General features: G+C 56.5%; 2 protein-coding genes across 9 annotated transcripts in view; both read left to right on the top strand.

Annotated features, from left to right (window-relative positions):
• Positions 1 to 9,955, top strand: part of LOC123943137 — a 45,938-nt gene extending 35,983 nt beyond the window's left edge. For 7 of the 8 annotated variants that reach the window (XM_046007039.1, XM_046007037.1, XM_046007044.1 and 4 more), the window contains exons 9-13: positions 189 to 321; positions 1,799 to 1,912; positions 2,129 to 2,284; positions 2,724 to 2,848; positions 9,306 to 9,955. In XM_046007039.1, coding sequence (XP_045862995.1) covers positions 189 to 321; positions 1,799 to 1,912; positions 2,129 to 2,284; positions 2,724 to 2,848; positions 9,306 to 9,567 — 790 coding nt within the window. In that variant the 3' untranslated portion in view covers positions 9,568 to 9,955. Of the gene's footprint in view, positions 1 to 188; positions 322 to 1,798; positions 1,913 to 2,128; positions 2,285 to 2,723; positions 2,849 to 3,411; positions 3,512 to 5,182; positions 5,825 to 9,305 lie in introns of those variants that run through there. The other variant, XM_046007045.1, reaches the window with a different exon arrangement.
• A 6,805-nt stretch (positions 9,956 to 16,760) lies between these two features.
• On the top strand, positions 16,761 to 17,989 carry LOC123943232 (ras-related protein Rap-2c-like). The gene has a single exon (XM_046007215.1). The coding sequence runs from the start codon at positions 16,844 to 16,846 to the stop codon at positions 17,444 to 17,446; it is 603 nt and encodes a 200-aa protein (XP_045863171.1). The 5' UTR covers positions 16,761 to 16,843; the 3' UTR covers positions 17,447 to 17,989.
• Positions 17,990 to 18,387: the final 398 nt, after the last annotated feature.

Raw genomic sequence — 18,387 nt, 5'->3', positions numbered from 1 at the left:
TCAAGCCACGTGGATACAACAGTCTGTCAATACGGTCAGAGAAAACAGTGGATGGGGTAGACAGCAACAGCCGCAGAAACGAGGGGCGTCCACGAGTGCGGAGAGGGCACCGGTGTGGGTGGTGTGCAGCCTGGGGCTGTGGCAGGCTCTGGGCCAGGCCGCATGGACCCCGCTGGTTGCCCCACCAGGGAAACGTGGCAGGAGCTGACCCAGAAAAGCAGTCCGCTGGTGGACCTAGACCTCTATGTGCAAGAGACCATCCATGACATTGAGGACCACAGCCGGGATCATCTCCTGTGTAGAGTCAGAGCCTTGTGCCAGGTGATGCCAGCCTCTGCCCCCTGCCCCCATGAGGGGTCTTTGCTGCTCCCAGAGAACCTGGGCAGGAGGCTCCTGCCTGTGTCTCCCTGGACTTGCGCCCAGCCCAGCAGAGCCTTTGCTGCGGTGACTGGGCGCTGATTAGTTCCTGGTCAGGCCTCCTGCCTTCCCCATGCCTTTGGAGCAGAAGGTCGGGGCCAGCTTCCTGAGTGGCCTGAGGGAGGGGCCCTGTCCCTGCGGGTGGGTTGGGACACCCAGGGCTTGGGCTCTCTGCCCCTTCCGAGGCCTGGTTCCCTCCTCCCTGAGGGCAGCTTCCTTTGTCCCCTCTTCCTTTCTCCACCTGTGAAACCGCTCTCCTGCCAGGTCAGCTGAGGCCTGACACCTTCTCCCTATCTCATCTGGTTCTGCACCCAGGGCAGGTGGAGTCCCTTCACTATGTCCCAGAGCCTCTGCCTGCCCATCTTTGTCTCCCCTGAGCTGTGGCTGCCACATACCCCAGAGAATGCAGTCCCCGAGGGTACCCAGGGGCTGGCCCCAGAGCTGACGTCTTGAGAGGGCAAGGTGGTCTCCTAGGATGTGGAAATCACGGGAGGGTATTTCTCATTCAAACTGGAGGTTCAAGGCCCTGTCCTCATGGGGCTTCCTGGGTGGAAGATGGGAGGTGGTAGCAGGCAGGTCTCCATTCCTGCAGCTCCGTCCAGTGATCCATTTTCGCTGCGCCACCAGCTCCTGAGACATCTGCCACTGGATTTTCCACAGAGATTTGAGTGCCTGCGAGGACCCAGAGAGGTCATGCCCTCCCAGGAAGGCTGACATGCTGCCTTGCCTCACCCTGGGCCACGGCAGACCATACTAATCAATCCCAGCATTCTGTTTTGCTCTGGTCCATTTGGAGCCACAGAGTCCTTCTCTACACAGAGCTCCAGGCAGCCCCAGCTCATGGATTGGCCTTGGCACCCTGTTTTATAGATGAGGTGGACGAGCCTGGGGAAGGGCACTGGTGGGCAGGGATGCCAGGGGACTTCTCGGGTCCCCTGGTTAAACACCGAGTGGGCTGGCCTTGCCCCCTCTGCCCATCTCCTCTGGTGTCCACTGAGAACCAAGCAGGCTCTTGTCCCATGTCTCAGGAGGCTAATCTGGAGGGAGAAGTATCATTGAGGTCCCGTGTGAGGCCTTGGTCCTGTGGGGACCAAGGGGAGAGACCTGGGAGGACTTGGGAGGGTGCCAAGGGGCGCTCAAGTCAAGGGCTGCACTTTGAATCCGGGCCGCTCCCGGGAGTTGGCGGGGGGAGGGTGGACGGAGCTTTGGGACAGGGCATGAGCCGCTGGCCCCCACAGTGTGGGCCCTTCTGGTCCAGGACTGTGTGCCCAGTGGGGAGAGGCGGGGCCCATAAGGCTGGAGGAGACTAGGCAAGGGTGGGAGAGAGCAGAGCCAGCCGGGCGCCTCGGGCCTCCGTGACGTCAGACCCTCCTGTCCTCAGAGTCTGCTGAGGGGCCACTTTGGGCAGAAGAACAAGGGTCTGGTTGGAGCTCTGCGGTTCCTGTGGCAGGGCCTGGAGGGCTGCCGCACCGTGCACCCCACTGCCACGGACAAGGTAGGAGGCCAACTTGTGGGGCGGGGGGCGCTGACTTGCCAAGAAACCAGTTAGGGTTTCCATCCGAATGGTGGTGGGGACAGGCCCCTGCCAGGCCCCGGGCGAGAGGCATCTGTTTGGCAGCCCTCCAGCCCCATCCACGAGGACCAGCCAGACCAGGTCCTGGGACAGCTTTCACTTAGGCCTCTCCATCTCTTTGTTCTTTTGGGGGAGCAGAGAACCATGCGACGTTTGCATATGGTGGTCTTTGGGGAGTATGTCTGGGCCCTGGCCACCCACCTCAGGACGCTGGAGCCCGGGAAGTGGGCGGGCCTGGAGCTTCAGGTGCAGACGGACACCGAGGATCTGCACGACATCGTCACGAAGCACAGGGTGAGCCGCGGGCCCCTCAGGTGGGCCAGGGGCTGTGGGGCTTTGTTCTCCCTCTCCAGATCTTGTCTCTCCTGGCCCCCTGCCTGGGCTGGGTGTGCTCTCCTCACCCAAACCACGCTCAGGCCCGCCAGCACTGGGCCTCGAATCCCACACTTGAGGCTGGGGCCCCCTGCTTTCACGGCAAAGGCTGAGAGATGGGGGTGGGGAGGTCGCAAGCTAGGGGAAGGCAGCCCCCCCCCGCCCCCCGGCCCAAGAAAGCCTCTGGGGAGCTCAGGAGGTAACATCAGCTGGACCCGAGAGCCCTGAGCAGCCGTGCCGGCCCTGGGCCTGAGGGGTAGACCCGGGGTGTGGGCCTGCACAGGGGTGAGGCGGGTGGGTCCTCCTGAGAGAGGAGGCTAGGAACACAGGCCCGGGCTCACCCCGCAGCTGCTCCCTGCAGGACCTCGGCTTGGCCAACCCACGGGAGCCCATCATGGAGATCTTCCAGCCCAGTGAGAACAAGAGCAGGGAGACCGTGGATGACTGGCTGGCCTCCTTCCGGGACAGATTCCCAGGTTACGTGAGGTATGAGGGAGAATAAGGGGCGGGGGTGGGTAGAGAGGGGGAGGGGAAGCCTGCGGAGGTGGGGTACTGCCGGGGCCTGGTTGGGCAAGGCCACGCCAAAGGCACAAGTCCCTCGTATGGAGGGTCAGTCCCTGCCAGGCACTGCGAACCTTAGACTGGAGTCTCGCCGCTCAGTGACCCCCATTCCCAGATAGGGAAACGGAGGCCAGAGAGCAAGGGTCTGGACAAGGACTTGCCAGAGTCCCCAACAAAATGCTGCAGGCAGGGCAGGACTGTCACCCACCTGGGGGTCTTAGGGAGGTTGGTCTCCCTGCTGCCCCGGCTCCCAGGCTTCACTGGGCAGAACCCTCAGAGTGTTCCTGTCCTGACTTGTTCCCAGAATTCCCAGGGCTCCCTGCTAGGCTGCCTAGGGGTCCCCAGAGGGAAGGGTGGGCGGGGTCTTGGGGAATCTGCTGTTGTTCGGGTTGTCCTGGAAGACAGTGCTCCAGACTGCGTTTGCGCACGCTCACGGGTGCACAGACCAGGAGCTCACGGGTGCACAGAGGCTATCTCCCCACGCCCAGCACACAGGACCAGCCACGCAGCTCTATGGACTTGGAGGAGGAGATCCAGGTCAAGAGAAAGTCCTGTTGCCGCTGCTGCTGATACCCCAGCTCAGACAAGGTGACCCAGGCTGCAAGGCTCCAGGGGAGGTGCCAGGAGAGGGTCCAGCCCCGGGCAGGGTGGGGAGTCGGGTCAAGGGGCAGCTGGAGCACAATCTACTTGTTTTCAGTAGACGCAGCCTCACCTTGTGGCCTAGGCCCGCATTCTCAGATGTTTTGGTCTCAGGACCCCTTTACTCTGAACAATTACTAAACTAAAGAACCGAGGATTATGTGATTATGTATATCACATTAGAAATTAAAACCAAGATGGGTGCCTGCGTGGCTCAGTAGGCTAAGCTTCTGCCTTCAGCTCAGGTCATGATCTTGGGCTCTCTGCTCCGCGGGGGGGCCTGCTTCCCCCTCTCTCTGCCTGCCTCTCTGCCTGCTTGTGATCTCTGTCAAATAAATAAATAAAATCTTAAAAAAACAAACAAACAAAGAAAACAAACAAACAAAAAAACCCAAACGGTGTTGCGTCAAATAAGTGGCTAGTTCAGCTTGTAACGCAAGCAGTCGGTTGTACGGGTACTTTTGCTCAGGGCAGCCACTGCCTTTCACGGGACAGTAGAAGGGCTAGCGGTGAACTGTGCGTTTCTTCATGTAGAATATAAAACATTTGTGTACTCAGGGTGGAGATTTAATAAAAGTAACTCTTTGTATCCTTTTATCAGCACATTTTGTTTTATTATTTTTTTAAATAAGACAAATTTTATTTTTGTTTTTGTTTTTGTTTTTTTAAGATTTTATTTATTTATTTGATAGAGAGAGACACCAAGAGAGGAAACACAAGCAGGGGGAGCAGGAGAGGGAGAATCAGGCTTCCTGCTGAGCAGGGAGCCCGATGTGGGACTTGATCCCAGGACCCTGGGATCACAACCCAAGCCTAAGGCAGACGTCTAACTACTGAGCCACCAGGGTGCCCCTATCAGCACATTTTAAAGTGAGACTGGATTTTTTTTCCTGTGAGTGCATGGTGGTGAGGGGTACTAGAATTTGCTTTCCCTGCCTTGGCACGGGCCAATGTTCCAGCAGCTTTATCCACTGTGGCTTTTGGGCCATGGGTACAAATGTCCGCCCCGCGAGAAGGGTAAACAATGCGTTAGTATAGTGGAAAGAGTTTTGGCCTCACAGGTTCCCCAGAAGGATCTCAGGACCCTAGGGTTCCATGGGACGTATTTTGAGAACCACTGGTCTGGCTGCAACAGGCTCTTTCTCTGCCCACGTGCCTGCTGGAGGTTGACTCATCTGAAATCATTGATGTTTGAGCATTTTCCCCCCAATAAAAATGACAAATTCATGCAGTTCAAACAGATTATTTCCACATCTTTGCAAGTCCTGTTCCACGCCCCTGGAGGCCCTTCCCATCTGTTGAAATTCTCCTCCTTCAAGGTGTGGCTCCAAGACTCCCAAGTCTGATGCTCACTTTCTCCCCTGAAGTGTACATCACAGTCTCCCTTCGGCCAAGATCTATCTCATCTACTCATTGGCAAGTGTCCTGATGGCAGAGGACCAGCCATGCTTGTCTCTGTCCCCACGGGGTCTGGCAGTGCCCGGACCACCCTGGACAGAGGTGGAGGCGAGCTCTAGCTTCAGCGAGGGAGCCTTGGGCTGTGGAAGTTGTGTGGCTCTGATACCCACCCGAGGTGAAGGTTCTGGGAGCCCACTTCTCACACGGCTGCCTGATTTTCAGGAGGAAGCCAATCCTGTCAAGTCTGGACTCTTCTATCAGTCCCTGGGGCATTTACCCCAGAACCCCAGCCACCAAGCAATAAGGCAGGTCCAGCCCTGTGGGAGGCCCCATGCCGCTGTTCCAGGGAGCAGCCCCCCCCCCGAGAACCCCGCCCTGAGCCCCAGGATTCCTGCAGCCCGGCTACCGTCAGGTGTAGCGTCGGAATTAAAGGCCAACACAGCCTGTGGCTCTCTATACCACTGGAGACTTACTGGGTGGGGAAGCCCTCTTGGTTGGTGTTAGAAGAGCCAAGAACAGAGGGACAGTCTTCCCGGAGTCACCTTGGTCACCCACGCCTCCCTGGGGGGACCGACGCTTGCTGCTGCGTCCGGGCTGCGGGAACTCCCCGCAACGAACAGGCCTCCGTTTCACTGCAGTCCGAGGCGGTCCAGTCGTTTGTCCATTTCCTTCCTTTTGTCCTCCTGGACGTCATCCTCCTTTCTGGGGAATAAATGAACAACTCCTGTGCGTCTGTGTTTAAGACGGGCTGCGGCCCGGACCTCGTGGAAGGTTCCCGTGCCTGGTAGCCTCTCCCCGAGGCTTGGGCCCGGAGCTCCACCATGTGGCGCAATAGACAGCCAGTTTGTGTCTGTATTGCCTTTGTCCCTGGAGATGCTGACGAGTTTTCAAATCTAAATTTCCAGGTGTAAGAGTCTTTTTGTGTCCAGATTTTGTTTTTAAGACCCAGTTTTATTACGGGGAATCAAACAGTGCTGCCGGTGCGGTCTCTGTTTCTTCGGATTGGTTCAGCCTGCGGCCCTGATTGCCCCCCAGCCCGGGCCCCACACGCTCGTCCACAGCCTGGTCCTTCCTTAGGGCTGACGCACTTTCTGGCCTGGAGTCCAAAGGGAGGGCCTCACATGCCTCATATTTGTAGAAAGAAGTGGCTTGCTCGTTCGTTCCCTCCTCTCTCTGTCCTCTGGCCTTCCCTCCACGTGCCGCACCTGCTGGAGAGAATGGCCAGGCCGTCTCCTTCCTGAGCTTCTATCCTGGTGGGTCTCAGCCCCTTCTCTTCCTCTCTGACACCCCACAAGCACCGTTTGCTCTGACTGTGTCCCCGGGGGTGGTTCCTGACCCAGCAGGGAGGACCATGGCTGGCAGGGATCAGGGCCGACACCTGTGGGCTGCAGAGCCTCAGGGACAGCCCAGGAACCAGCCCCATCTTCCACTCCAGGGCTGGACCATGGGGAGAAAGCTCTGAGCATGGGGCCAGGTGGGGAGGGTCCCCAGATGTGGATTCTCCAGCCCAATCACATTATATAAGGAAATGATCCGAAAACAAAACAAAAGAAAAAAAACTCGAACCATACATTTCATTTAAAGCCATCCCAGACGGAGGCTGGCCAGTTGCAAACACTGATCCTCTCCTAAGGGAAGTGCCTTCATTCTGGATGTCAAATTACTCCTACAAATAGTTTCCGAAGGACACTGAGCTCCGTGTGAAAACGAGCAAGCGCGCAAGGACAGAAGGGCCACGAGCGAGACCCGGCAGGGCCGGCAGACGGCGGACAGGCCAGTAAAGCCCAGCTCCCAGTCACATCGTGTCCCCAACATGGACAGCGGAGCGTTACCAATGGTGCCGGAGAAGTAAGACACAAGCTTGAAAATGTCCGCAGGGGCCAAGGCTGACTTCTGGCACCGGGTCTGGCAAGGGGCCTTTGGGGCCTCTTGGGGAACAGAGTCACCAGACGATGGGTTCCTCAGCATCACGAAAAAACCCCGTTCTAACAGTTTCCCTTCCCTGAGCCTCCTGTGTGATGCCAAGTGCGTTCCTGGCTCTCTGTCTCATTTACAGCAGCCCACTGGGGTGGCCAAGCTTCCAGAAATGCTTTAGGACCAGTCCTGGGCGCCCTCGCCAGGACACTGGTCCCATGGCGTCACGAGAGGGTGCTCCCACGTCAGTGAATGCCTCTTACCCTCTGGACACTCTGCCCCCGGGTCCCTTCCCAGCTGGCTCCCCCCAGTCCCTGGGGGCAGGCAATACTTCCCAGAAACGGCAGCTCCTTCCCCATATAAGCTAGTCCCCTGGGAGCAGAGACCGTGCGTCCCCGCTTGGGCGTGCTGGTTCTGACCCAGGTGGTTGGTCGGAAGGCATGAGGGCTGGTGAGGTGGGGGCAGACCCCCAGGTGGGGGGCGGCTTCTCCCACTCCCAAGGCTGCCCTCAACAAGAGGTCAAGGAGAGTCAGCTGGTGAGCCGCCTGGTTTCCCTGGAACGTTCCACATGCGAATGCCGAGGGCTCTGATGGGACGACCCCGGCTGCCGACGGGGACACCCGCTCAGCACCCACTCAGCGCTCAGCAGTACTTTGAACAGGTGCTGGACGTCAGGCTACGATCGGATCTCATGGGTGGCAGAGTTGAAAATGCGACAGGCCTCCTCTAGCCAAGACGGGGCTCTGACAGGAGCAGAGCGGCTTTCAGACACGGATGCCGATGTTGGGAGGGACCAGGCTGAGAATCTTTGAGACCACATTCCTGCTAGCTCTCTGAGCCAGCAGGAGCAAGGCTCCCCCTTCCCCTGAGGGTCTGCAGAGCCTTCCCCCGAGGCAGGTGTCTTGCGAGATGTCACTGGTCTCTCTCCAGCTCTGTCCCTGCTAGGCCTCAGGGGGTCCCAGCTGATAAGCACCACGGTGGGCCCTGAAGACAGCGGAGCAGGGGAATACAGTCTCTGTCAGGAGGGGGCGGTGGCTGGGGCTTGGTTCTTCACCAAAGGGCACCTGGCTGACGTCTGCTGGAGGACTGAGAAGGGGCGGTTGCTGCTGGAAACTTGCAGGGGAGCGGGTGGAGGGAATGGGGATAAGAAGGGTGGACATGAGCGAGTGGGCGTTGGTCTAGTTCTGCCTGGCGCTCCATTGGGTGTCATGTTTCCTGAAGCTCTCAGAGATGCATCAACATTTATGTTTGTTATGGTGTCTTGATGGATGGACCTCTTTGCTCTTTTTTATCTCTGATAATAATCCATCCTCTGGGGGCGCCTGGGTGGTGCTATGGGTTAAGTGTCCGACTCTTGATTTCAGCTCAGTTCATGGTCTTAGGGTCCTGAGATCGGACCCCGTGTGGTGTGGGGCTCCGTGCTCGGTGGGGAGACTGAGGAATTCTTTTTCCCCTCTGCCCCTCCCCACCACCCTTGAGCTCTCTCTCTCTCTGAAATGAAGAAAATCTTAAAAATAATAATCCTTTCTCTGAAATCTATTTTATCTGATGTTATTAGAGCTACAAAAATTTTTCTTTGAATGGACATGATATTTTTTCCATCCTCTTGCTTTTTTTATTTTTAAGATTTTATTTATTTATTTGAGAGAGAGAGAGAACGTGAGAGGGGAGAGGTCAGCAGGAGAAGCAGCTCCCAGCTGAGCAGGGAGCCTGATGTGGGACTCGACCCCGGAACTCCAGGATCATGACCTGAGTCAAAGGCAGTTGTTTAACCAACTGAGCTGCCCAGGTGACCTCCATCCTCTTACTTTTAAGCTATTTTGTCCTCATATTTAAAGTGGGTTTCTTACAGGGAGAATACAGCTGGATCTTTTTAATTTTTTTTTTTTTTTTTACTAAATCTAACAATTTCTGCTATTTCATAGGGGAGTTTCGACCATTTCCCCTTACGTCAGTGTGTCCTTTTCTCCTCTTTCATCTGTGTCATTCATTGTTCTGTTTTAACACGTTGTCTGTTCTTATCCTAATGGGTTCTATTTTCCTATTTGTTGATTGCTAGATACTGGGAAATCAGATGATATGAACTTTACATTTTTTGGCCCTGGATATTTTTTTTTAAAGATTTTATTTATTTATTTGACAGAGACAGAGAGAGGGCAGAAGCAGGCAGAGGGAGAGAGAGAAGCAGGCTCCCCACCAAGCAAGGAGCCGGATGTGAGACTCGATCCCAGGACCCCGGGATCATGACCTGAGCTGAAGGCCACCGCTCAACCAACGGGATCATGACCTGAGCCACCCAGGCATCCCAGTCCTGGATATTTTTATATTCTCTAAATATTCTTGATCTTTGCTCTGGGATGCAGTTAAGTTACTTGGTGGGGTCCCACAGCATTTGGCCTACGGTTAGTTTTCCCTGTGCACCTACTCCTAGGACAGGACACAGAGGGAAGCTTGTGTCCCCCAAGCCATGGCCAAGAACGCTCAGCAGTGCTCATGCTGGACAACCTAACACCAGCCCCAGTGCGGTGGACAGAAGTCGGCCACTCTCGCAGGCGGGAGCGCGATCCAGCAAACAGAAGGAAGGAGCCACACCCGCTCGGCAGCAAATTCTGGGACAACCCAGCACGGAGGGTCATGCTGCAGGCGTCCCTGTGGACGATGGCCAGAGACAGATGACAGTCGTTCTGCTATGAGAAGAAACCGAGCTGCTTCCCTGTGGGGACGACAGGGGAGGGGAGACGACGGGGCTCCTGGGGTAGCGACTCGGGGAGGCTCACGCCGTGCACATGATCGCGGCTGCCCATCCGCCATCTGTGTCTGGTTCTACAAGTGCGATACACTTGACTTTCGGACTTTACTCACACGTGCTCGCAGACGGGCTCCGTGTACTGGATGCCGTCAGGGGCAAGGGTCGGACCCTGATCTGGCTTGGACATCTGCTTTGACCCTGGTCGCCTGTGGCACCGCCGAGGGGCAGCGACCCCCTGACAGCGAGATCTGCGGAGTGCGCGCCGCTGGCGACAGGGAAGTGACGGCAAAGGCACAGCAGCGCCTGGGCTTCTCCTGCTGAACATGCCCACCAGCCCTGCCTTCCCTCCCTGGGCTCAGCTGCGCCCTCAACACCTCACAATTCACCGGGCTCTGCTTCCGGAGCCAACGGCTGGCAAACAAGCCCTCCCCATCCCCCGGCTCAGGGGCACAGGAAGCTTGGCGGCACAAGGGCAGCCCCTGGGCAGCAGCAGCGGCGGCAGAGGATGGGGCAGGGAGAGCGGGGTCCCGGGGCGGGTGGGGGGCGTCCCTTCCCCACTCCAGCTTTGCCGTCTGGGAATGACTGGAGCCCCAAAGCCAGGGTGGGCAGTCTGGCGGTCTCTCCTTCCACGTGGCGTCTGTCCTGAGCCGGGCTCTTCTCTGTGCTGACTGCTGCGTAAAGGAAGGAGCGCTGGGAGGGGCTCCTGACCTCGTCCAGAAATGCCCCCCTCGCTGGCGGTGACCCATCAGGAAGTCGTGCTGCAGGAAACACTCCTCCTTCCCGCCAGCTCCCTGGAGGAAAGCAGCAGCTCTCTCCGTGTTTTATCGTAGAGGCCGAAGTCGAGGGAGATGGCCAAGTGGGGACACGTGTGGGGAGGGTCCAGGTCAGCTGCTGGGGCGGCTTGTCCGGAGGGGGGCGTGGTGAGCAGCAGACTCACTGAAATCCACAGCAGTACCAGGATTCTGGTAACTTCAGGATTCTGCAAACGCAGTATTTTTATTTAGTATCATATTTGTTCTCACCTCAGTCATCCATTTTTTTTGGTTTTAGTATTTTTATTTTATGTATTATTTTATTATTATATTTTTATTATTTATTATTTTATATATTAATTTATTATTTTATGAGTATTATTTTATGTCTTTTCTCTATTAATCCTACTGTCTGAAAATTAGAGTTTTTGTGGTCTCCCCTGGTGGTGGCTTATTCCTCATCTGTTCAGTATCTTTTGAGCGTGAACAACAGAGAGGACAACAGGAAGCCCTGTCTCGAGGTGCACCCTTCCAGAAAAGCTGACGTTTCTTCTTGGTGGCATCCTTATACAACTACCCATCTGGGCCCATTTAATACTAATTTTTCAGCTTGTTGTTTCCAGAACCTAAAGGGATGTTCACTTTAAACCCAAACCTTCTGGAGGACCAGACTCTTGTAACAAAATTAGGGAAGACCCTTTCATTTTTATCCTAGCAAGAGTACTGGGTAGGACAATTTCTTTCTCCTCTCCTTTTGTTGATGGTTGGAAAACTCTCAAAATCATTCATTCAGGGAGGATATGGCCCCTCCGGAATGCACAGTACATGTGGGGGTCCTAGGGCTAACTGGGAACTTTATACAGGTTCAAAGTCTTACCTCCCATCTCCATGACACCCCAAAGCCTTGATGACCAAGACTGTGAATCCCCTCCGGTGGCTGCCTGTCTGGACGTCGGCATGGACTTTGGTTTCCAGCAGCTTTTCTGTCTGGGGCTTTTCCTTTTTTCAACGTTGCAGCTATGCAAGAAAGCGTTTGGTGACAGATCATCCAGAATTTCTAGTCTCGAAAATTCTTCCCAGTCATCTGACCAACCTGATGGACGGAAAGGGAGGGATCGCTGGGCTTTGCGATGACCACATCCGCGTTTGTCCACACGCACGCCCTCGCTGGCAGAGCGCACCCGTGTGTTCGCACTATTTCCAGCAGTTCTCAGAGCTCCGTTGTTCACCCCCCACCTCCACTCCCCTACCCTGGAGGTTTGCACAGTTGTTGCCTGCAGATGCCAACAGCAGCGGCTGCTGCCCCAGAAACGCTGTTCCTCCTCTGTGCTCAGAGGTACTGGGATCCCAGTTCCTCCCCCGGAGGTCAGAGATTCTCTTTGGTTTAGGGTGTAAGTCTCGGAGGGTCAAAAGCTCCCCAGCACTACGGACTGGGAGACGGGGGGGAGGGGGGCACCGGGAATATGGTTTCTTGCCAGAAATCTCTGGGGCCGCAGCTCCCTTGGAGATGGGCACGAATATACTGATTTGCCTACCACTAGGCAGGTGAGTCCGAAGCGGGGATTGAGGAGAAGGAAAGCCTGGAGCGCAGCCCTCCGAAGCCGCCTGCTCGGACCCAGACATCAGCTGTGGAAGGTAATCATTGTATTTACATGTTCGTGAGTCCCTGTGCCAGATTTCTCCCTTCTTGGGGTCTTGGGCAGGACCACAGGAGGTGTGGTTGACTGGGCTCCCTCACACCCTACCGTAAGCATGGGATTACTCTGTACGATGCTGTACAGCCTTCTGGAGACAGCCAGCCTCAACAACTGGATAGCAAATCCAGTCCATTCGTACACTGAGGAAGTAATATCCCAGGCCACATGAGGGTCTAATTCAGGAAGGCAAGCATTTAACCAGTCAACAAATATGGTCAGTTTGGCTAGGATGGCATCCTCCTGCTTCACAAAATTCAGGGTGCCACGCAAACTTACACAGTAAAAACCACGGCTCTTGTGGGGGAAAGTAGAGCTGCGACACGGCCCTCAAAATAGTTCATCAGTGACACGCTAAACACAGACAGGAACCTAAGGGAAAAGGGCGGCACACTTGTGTACCTGAAATTGTTTTGAAAAACCCATTCAAGCCATAATAAATGTGACATTTATCTAAAAGCCTGAAGCTTGCTTGCACAAGGAAACACGGGGAGGGGCGCGGCCTGTGGGGTGCTGCGCGGTGGGGGGCAGGGAGTGCCGGACCCACAGAGTATGGTGCGCTCACAGCGTGGAGGTCGTCAGGCGTGGGGACGTGTGTGTGGTCATCGTGTACCCTACACACTTCAGTCCCGCTGGGGCACTCTTCTGTTGACCTTGCCAATAAAATCACACCAAATGCAACACGCACACTCTGCTCAAATCGTCCCGTTATTCTTCAGTCGTGTTGGAAAAAATTCACATTTCCAAACAGAGTGTCGCAGCGGAGTGGTAGTCTCGCGTCGTGGCGAGCCATAGCCTGTCTCCGCCCTCACGGGAGAGACGCTGTAAGGAGGGAAACAACAAGCCAACAACTGCATACGGCGGGCGCGCTGGGAGCCCCTCCACTCACGTGTCGCAAGCAACCCCCCCCTCCCCCCCCAGGATGGTATCAGGTGGGGACTTGGGACTTTGGAGTGATCAGGTGAACAGCGCCCGTATAAAACAGACCCTAGAGGGCTCCCGCGACCCTTTTGCCCGATGAGAACAGTTGTCTGTGAACCAGGAAGCCGGTCCTCACCAAACACTGAATCTGCCAGCGCCTTGACCTTGGACTTCGCAGCCTCCAGAACAGAGAGAGAAACGTGTTTCGCTTGCTTAAGCCCCCAAGGGGACTTAAAGGGACCAAGCAGGGCAGCAGGACAGTAGGGAGGGATTTGCAGTAGGTGGTACTAGGCTCACTTCCTAGAGCTGATTTAACAGAGTCCCAGGGGGTCCGGGGGGTGTGAACCAGGAACCGGCTGTGTCCCAGTTCTGGAGGCCAGAAGTCTGAGATCAAGGTGTCAGCAGGAGTGGGTCCTTCCCGGGCCGAGATGGAGAACCTGCTCCAGGCCCCTCGCCCTTGGCTTCACTGGTTTGCCAACATCTTCGGCGTTCTCTGGCTTGTAGAAACAGCAGTTCCTCTTCACGTGGCATTCTCCCCGTGTATGTGTGTCCAAACTACCCCCTTCCAAAAGAAAAAAGATTTTATTTATTTATGTATTTGGAGAGCCTGAATGGGGGAGGGGCAGAGGAAGAGGGAGAATCTTCAGCAGACCCCCTGCAGGGCTCCATCCCATGACCCTGAGACTATGACCCCCAAATTACCCCTTTTATGAGGACAGTAGATATATTGAATTAGGGGCTACCCTCCGCCAGTGGAACCCCAACCTAACCGATTACATCTGCAATAACCTTATTTCCAGAGAAGGTCGCGTTCTGAGGTACAGAGGGCTAGAACGTCAACAAATGAATGCAGTTCCACCTTTCACAGTTGGTCAGGAAAGACACCTTCAAGCAAGTGACATTTGAGCAAAACCCCTTGGTAAAACGAGGGAGCGAGCCACGCGGACATGGGAGGGAACAGCATTCCAAGAGGAGGGAACAGCAAACGTGAAGGTTGTGTGATGAGATGCGGACTAGCATGCTGAAGGAGGAGGCAGGATCACTGTGTCCAGAGGCAGCAGGGAGAAGAGGAGAGAGAGAGATGAAGTGAGAAACAGAATGACTCATTAACGAGAAATCCGTCAACTATGAGCCATAAAATTAACCGAATAAAAGGGGGAAAGTTGATAAATTCAATGGAGGCCAAAAAAAAAAAAGATCCCAGCAGACATCCCCAATACAAATTCTAAGGTAGAAAAGACTAAAATTTCCTCTTACGGTGAAGGATACACATCATATGAGTGGCATGTGGTAAAGGCATTTCCGTTAAGCAGAAATGCGGAGGGATAGCAGCTGTCACCTTCGTGGGTCGACATGGATGTTTCTGGAGTCTAGCCGAAGCGCTAAGAAAAGGAAACAAGCTGTGTGCTCATCACTGTTTGCAGATAATGGGCTCCAAGGTCACTCCCTTCCAAAGGAGGCATTTTCAAACTATGAGACGGGAGTCAGCCATCATTTCCACCCTCTTCTCGCATGTTCTGGGTCTACCCGCTTGCTGTCACCATGGCTACGGAAGCCAGCTGGCCTCGCAGGTAGAGCCTGGCCGGTTAGGATACGGCAGAGGTGGAAGGGGGAGCATTCGTTCCCGTGGTGGTTGTGGGGCAGCTGACTTTTCTTAACCGCCTCAAAAGCCCCCGGAATTACTAATGATAGGCTCAAATTAGCCAGCTCTCAATTTGAGATACTCTATGGCAGCCTGACACTTCCAGGGGACACCGGAGCCCCCGTCTCCTGCAGGCACAGGGCACAGGGCACTGACGATGAAAAGCCGGCCAGATTCCCCACAACTCATAATGCTGTCGGTACAACATTAAATGTTGTCACATTTAATCGACTGTTTAGCCTACCAATGTTTTATGTTAATTAAAACAGTTAATGATCGTATTTTCTATTTCCAGAAGTTTTTTTTTTCTTTTGGAGAAGTTCTTTCAAGTTACTTGCCCATACTTTATAGTCTCTTGTTCCTTGCTCCAAATTTTAAGCTTCCTTTTTATTTCCTTAAACACGTGAAACATAATCATCTCTTTATATGTCTGAGAATCCCAGTGTCTGCAGTTTTCTGGACATGGTTTTATGTCTGTGGTTCCAACAGCTCTCAGAGTGGGTTTTTCCCTCTTGCGTTTTGCAACTTTTCAGCGGTGAGTTGCCTCTTTTCCCTCAAGAGCTATCTGGGGCACGTTGTTGAAATCTGGCTGGAATTTCAGCCCTTCCGTGAATACTCACAGTTATCCTTTTTAAAAAGACGTTTTCACTCTTGTTACTTTGCCGTCAGAGAATGTTTCATGAGGCATCTCTAGAAATCGGGTTGTCTGTTGCGTTGCATCTACGATTCGTATGATAGGTTAAGGATGCTCTCTGCCCTGTTTAGAGAAAAGTGTGTTCTGCGATCACAGACACCAGTGTGGAGAACATATCCTGTTGTTTAAACTTCAAGCTTAGCCTGCACTGGGGCCGTGTCTCCCTCCAGGGCTGCACCAGAATGACAGTTCACTGGCGCCCTGACACCGGGGAAGGGCAAGTGTAGACACCGCCAGGTTCAGCCCAGGCCTGTGGGTCCCCCTGAAGTCCTAAGGCATCAGCCTGGGCGCGAGGCTTAAGGTGGGGAGAGATCCCAAGACTTTCTACCTAGGCCCCACTGTTTCCAAGACCCAGCCTTGCTCCTCTGAAATCAAGAAAGAGCTAGAAGCTTGTGAAGAGTAGAAGCCTGAGAGGGAGTGGCAGCAGGTGGGGTCCCACCTGGGGGACCTCTGTGACCAGGGTGTCCCCAAAGCCCTGTGGCCAGGGGCTTCGTGGGTTTTCGCTTGCTGTTGGGTGGAGGGTGCACACTTTGATTTTCAGAAGTGACCAGTTTCGGACGATGCCTTATGTGGTTGCTCTACTCTCCGGACAGCACCGCAGGATGCAAAGCCAGGGAAGGTTGGAGTCGTGGTGTACAATGTGACTGACGTTTTACAAAGTTCATTGGGGCGCTGCTCCACGACAAAGGGGTCTGGAGGGGCCAGAGCAAAGGCAGGGGCGCGAGGAACTCCAGGCACAGAGCCGGGCCAGGAGTCACTCGGGGCCCTCCGTCCGAAGCTCCCTGGCAAGGCACCCCTTCTCTGGGGTCTGCCGGGTGCGGAGAGGGGCCCCAGCTGCGCAGACCTGCCGGGCCGGACCTAAAACGAGGCCAGCCTGGCTTCTGGCCACGAGGCTGGCTCCGGAATGGAGGAGAAATCCCTGCATTTCCCGAGTAGACATGGAAGGGATCAGGTTACCTTCTAGTCTCGCGGACAGAAGGGGCTCTTCTGGGAAAGGGGGAGCAGAGGGGCAGGGACGGTCCGAGGGGCCCCGGCGGTGGCGCAGTGGGGTAGGGGAGAGAGGCCGAGCAGGGGCTGGCTGCCGGGGGACCCGCCGGGAGCGAGGTCCGGGGAAAGGAAGGGGAGGTCTGGGACGTGGAGCTGGTGGGGAGGGCGGCGCCAGCTCTCCCGGCCGGAGGCGGGGCGGACCCCGGGGTGCAGAGCCGGGCGGAGAGGCCCGCGGCGCCCACACTCCAGGGACCCCCGTCCTGGCTGCGGGGCGCTCTGCCCCCGACCCGGCGGCTGCAGAGCTCCGCGCCAGCCCGGACGCCCCCCGCCGCCCGGAGCCTGGGAGCGGGCGCCCGCCCTCCGGCCCCCTCCGCGTCGCCGCGTCGCCGCCCCTCCCCTGCGCCCCCGCGCCGGCCCCTCCCGCCCCTCCCCTCCTCCCGCCCCTCCCCCTCCCCCTCCCCGCGGCCCCGCCTGCGCGCGCCATTCCTCGCGGTCCTCCGGCCGAGCGTCCCGCCAGCCGCGTCTCGGCCATGGCGGGCCCGGGGCCGCGCCCCGCCAAGGGCTACCGCGTGGTGCTGCTGGGGAGCGTGGCGGTGGGCAAGACGGCGCTGGCCACGCAGTTCGCCTGCGGCCGCTTCCCGGAGCAGTGCGAGCCGTCGGTGGAGGAGCTCTTCAGCAAGGTGATCGAGGTGAACGCGGCGCCCGCGCTGCTGGAGATCGTGGACACGGTGGGCGCCGAGCACCTGGTCACCCTCAAGGACCTGTACATCAAGAACAGCGACGGCTTCGTGGTGCTCTACAGCGTGTGCAGCGAGGCCTCGTTCGAGGCGGTGCGGCCGCTGCGGGAGCGCATGGGCCGGCTGCGGGGGCCCAAGGCCGTGCCGCTCGTGCTCGTGGGCACCAAGGCCGACCTGGACGCCGAGCGCCAGGTGCTGACGGCGCGGGGCCGCGCGCTGGCCCGCGAGTGGCGCTGCCCGTTCCTGGAGGTCACGGCCAAGAGCAAACTCATGGTGGACCAGGTGTTCACGCAGGTGGTTCGCGAGATGGAGGCCCTGGCCCCGCCCGAGGCGGCCGCCCCGGCGCCCCCCAGCAATGCGCAGGATACGTGGCCGTCGGAGAGGTTCATCGGCTGACACCCACGGTTGCCTTCGAGGACGGCCCGCGCTTTTCTGATTCCCGAAGCTCAGCCCGCCTCCCCCGCTTTGGAAAGAAAGTTACGGCGAGGAGCGGGGGTTCCTCCGCGCAACCCCGACCGCCTCCGCCGCCTGGAGCTCCGAGAGGCTGGGAAGCTTTGCCGCTTTGCTGACCTCTTGGAGGAGGCCCCAGATCCCGATCTTCTTCCTGTGTGGAGAGCGCGAGCCGCCCTTTTCAAGTGGGGTTTGTTACGGACCCCCCCCCCCCCCGCCTTTTTGGACAACGAGGCCCGCGAACCCAAGACTCGGTGCGGCTCCTTCCGTGAGGTTTTCGTGTGTTTACCTCGGCCCTGCAGCCTGGAACGGAGCGGTCCTCTTTCCCCTCTGCGCGTTTCTAAATATAGGGATGACACCCGGCGGGCCTGCAGGGTGGTGCGCGCCCGGGAGGGAGAGGGAGCCGCTGCCCGGGCCTTCCCTTCTGTAACTGACATCCCAGCGGTGTTGCATCTGTCCGTTGAGTGAAAATAAAGGGATCGGAAAAGGTGCTCGGTTTCAATATCGGTCTTTCTAGCACTGAGCGCTACAGTTCCTGCGTCTGCATGCGCTGTCTCTGCTCCCGGCTAAAATCCGCCACGCACGGTGGTAACCAGAGGAAAAATGGCCGCATCTGGCGCGTATTTCTCGTTTCCAGAGGGTAGGCTGTCTCGTCCGATACCTGCATAGCTCAGTGACCCAGGGACTGACGTCGGAGCAGACCCTGTAAGGATCTTTTTATAGAGTGTCCCGTAGCGAGACAAGAAAGTTTTCTTGCGCTAGTTAAAAAGTGCCATTGTTTTATAACTTTAAGAATCTGTCTTTGATAGGAGTCGTGTGTGTCTGTTTCCACACGTTAATGATTCTGCCTCACCCGCTGCAACAAATCTTTCACATTTAGGAATCTA

Source organism: Meles meles, chromosome 6 (genome assembly GCF_922984935.1).
Source record: "Meles meles chromosome 6, mMelMel3.1 paternal haplotype, whole genome shotgun sequence".
Lineage (NCBI taxonomy): Eukaryota > Metazoa > Chordata > Mammalia > Carnivora > Mustelidae > Meles > Meles meles.
This window is presented reverse-complemented; position numbering and strand designations above follow the sequence as displayed.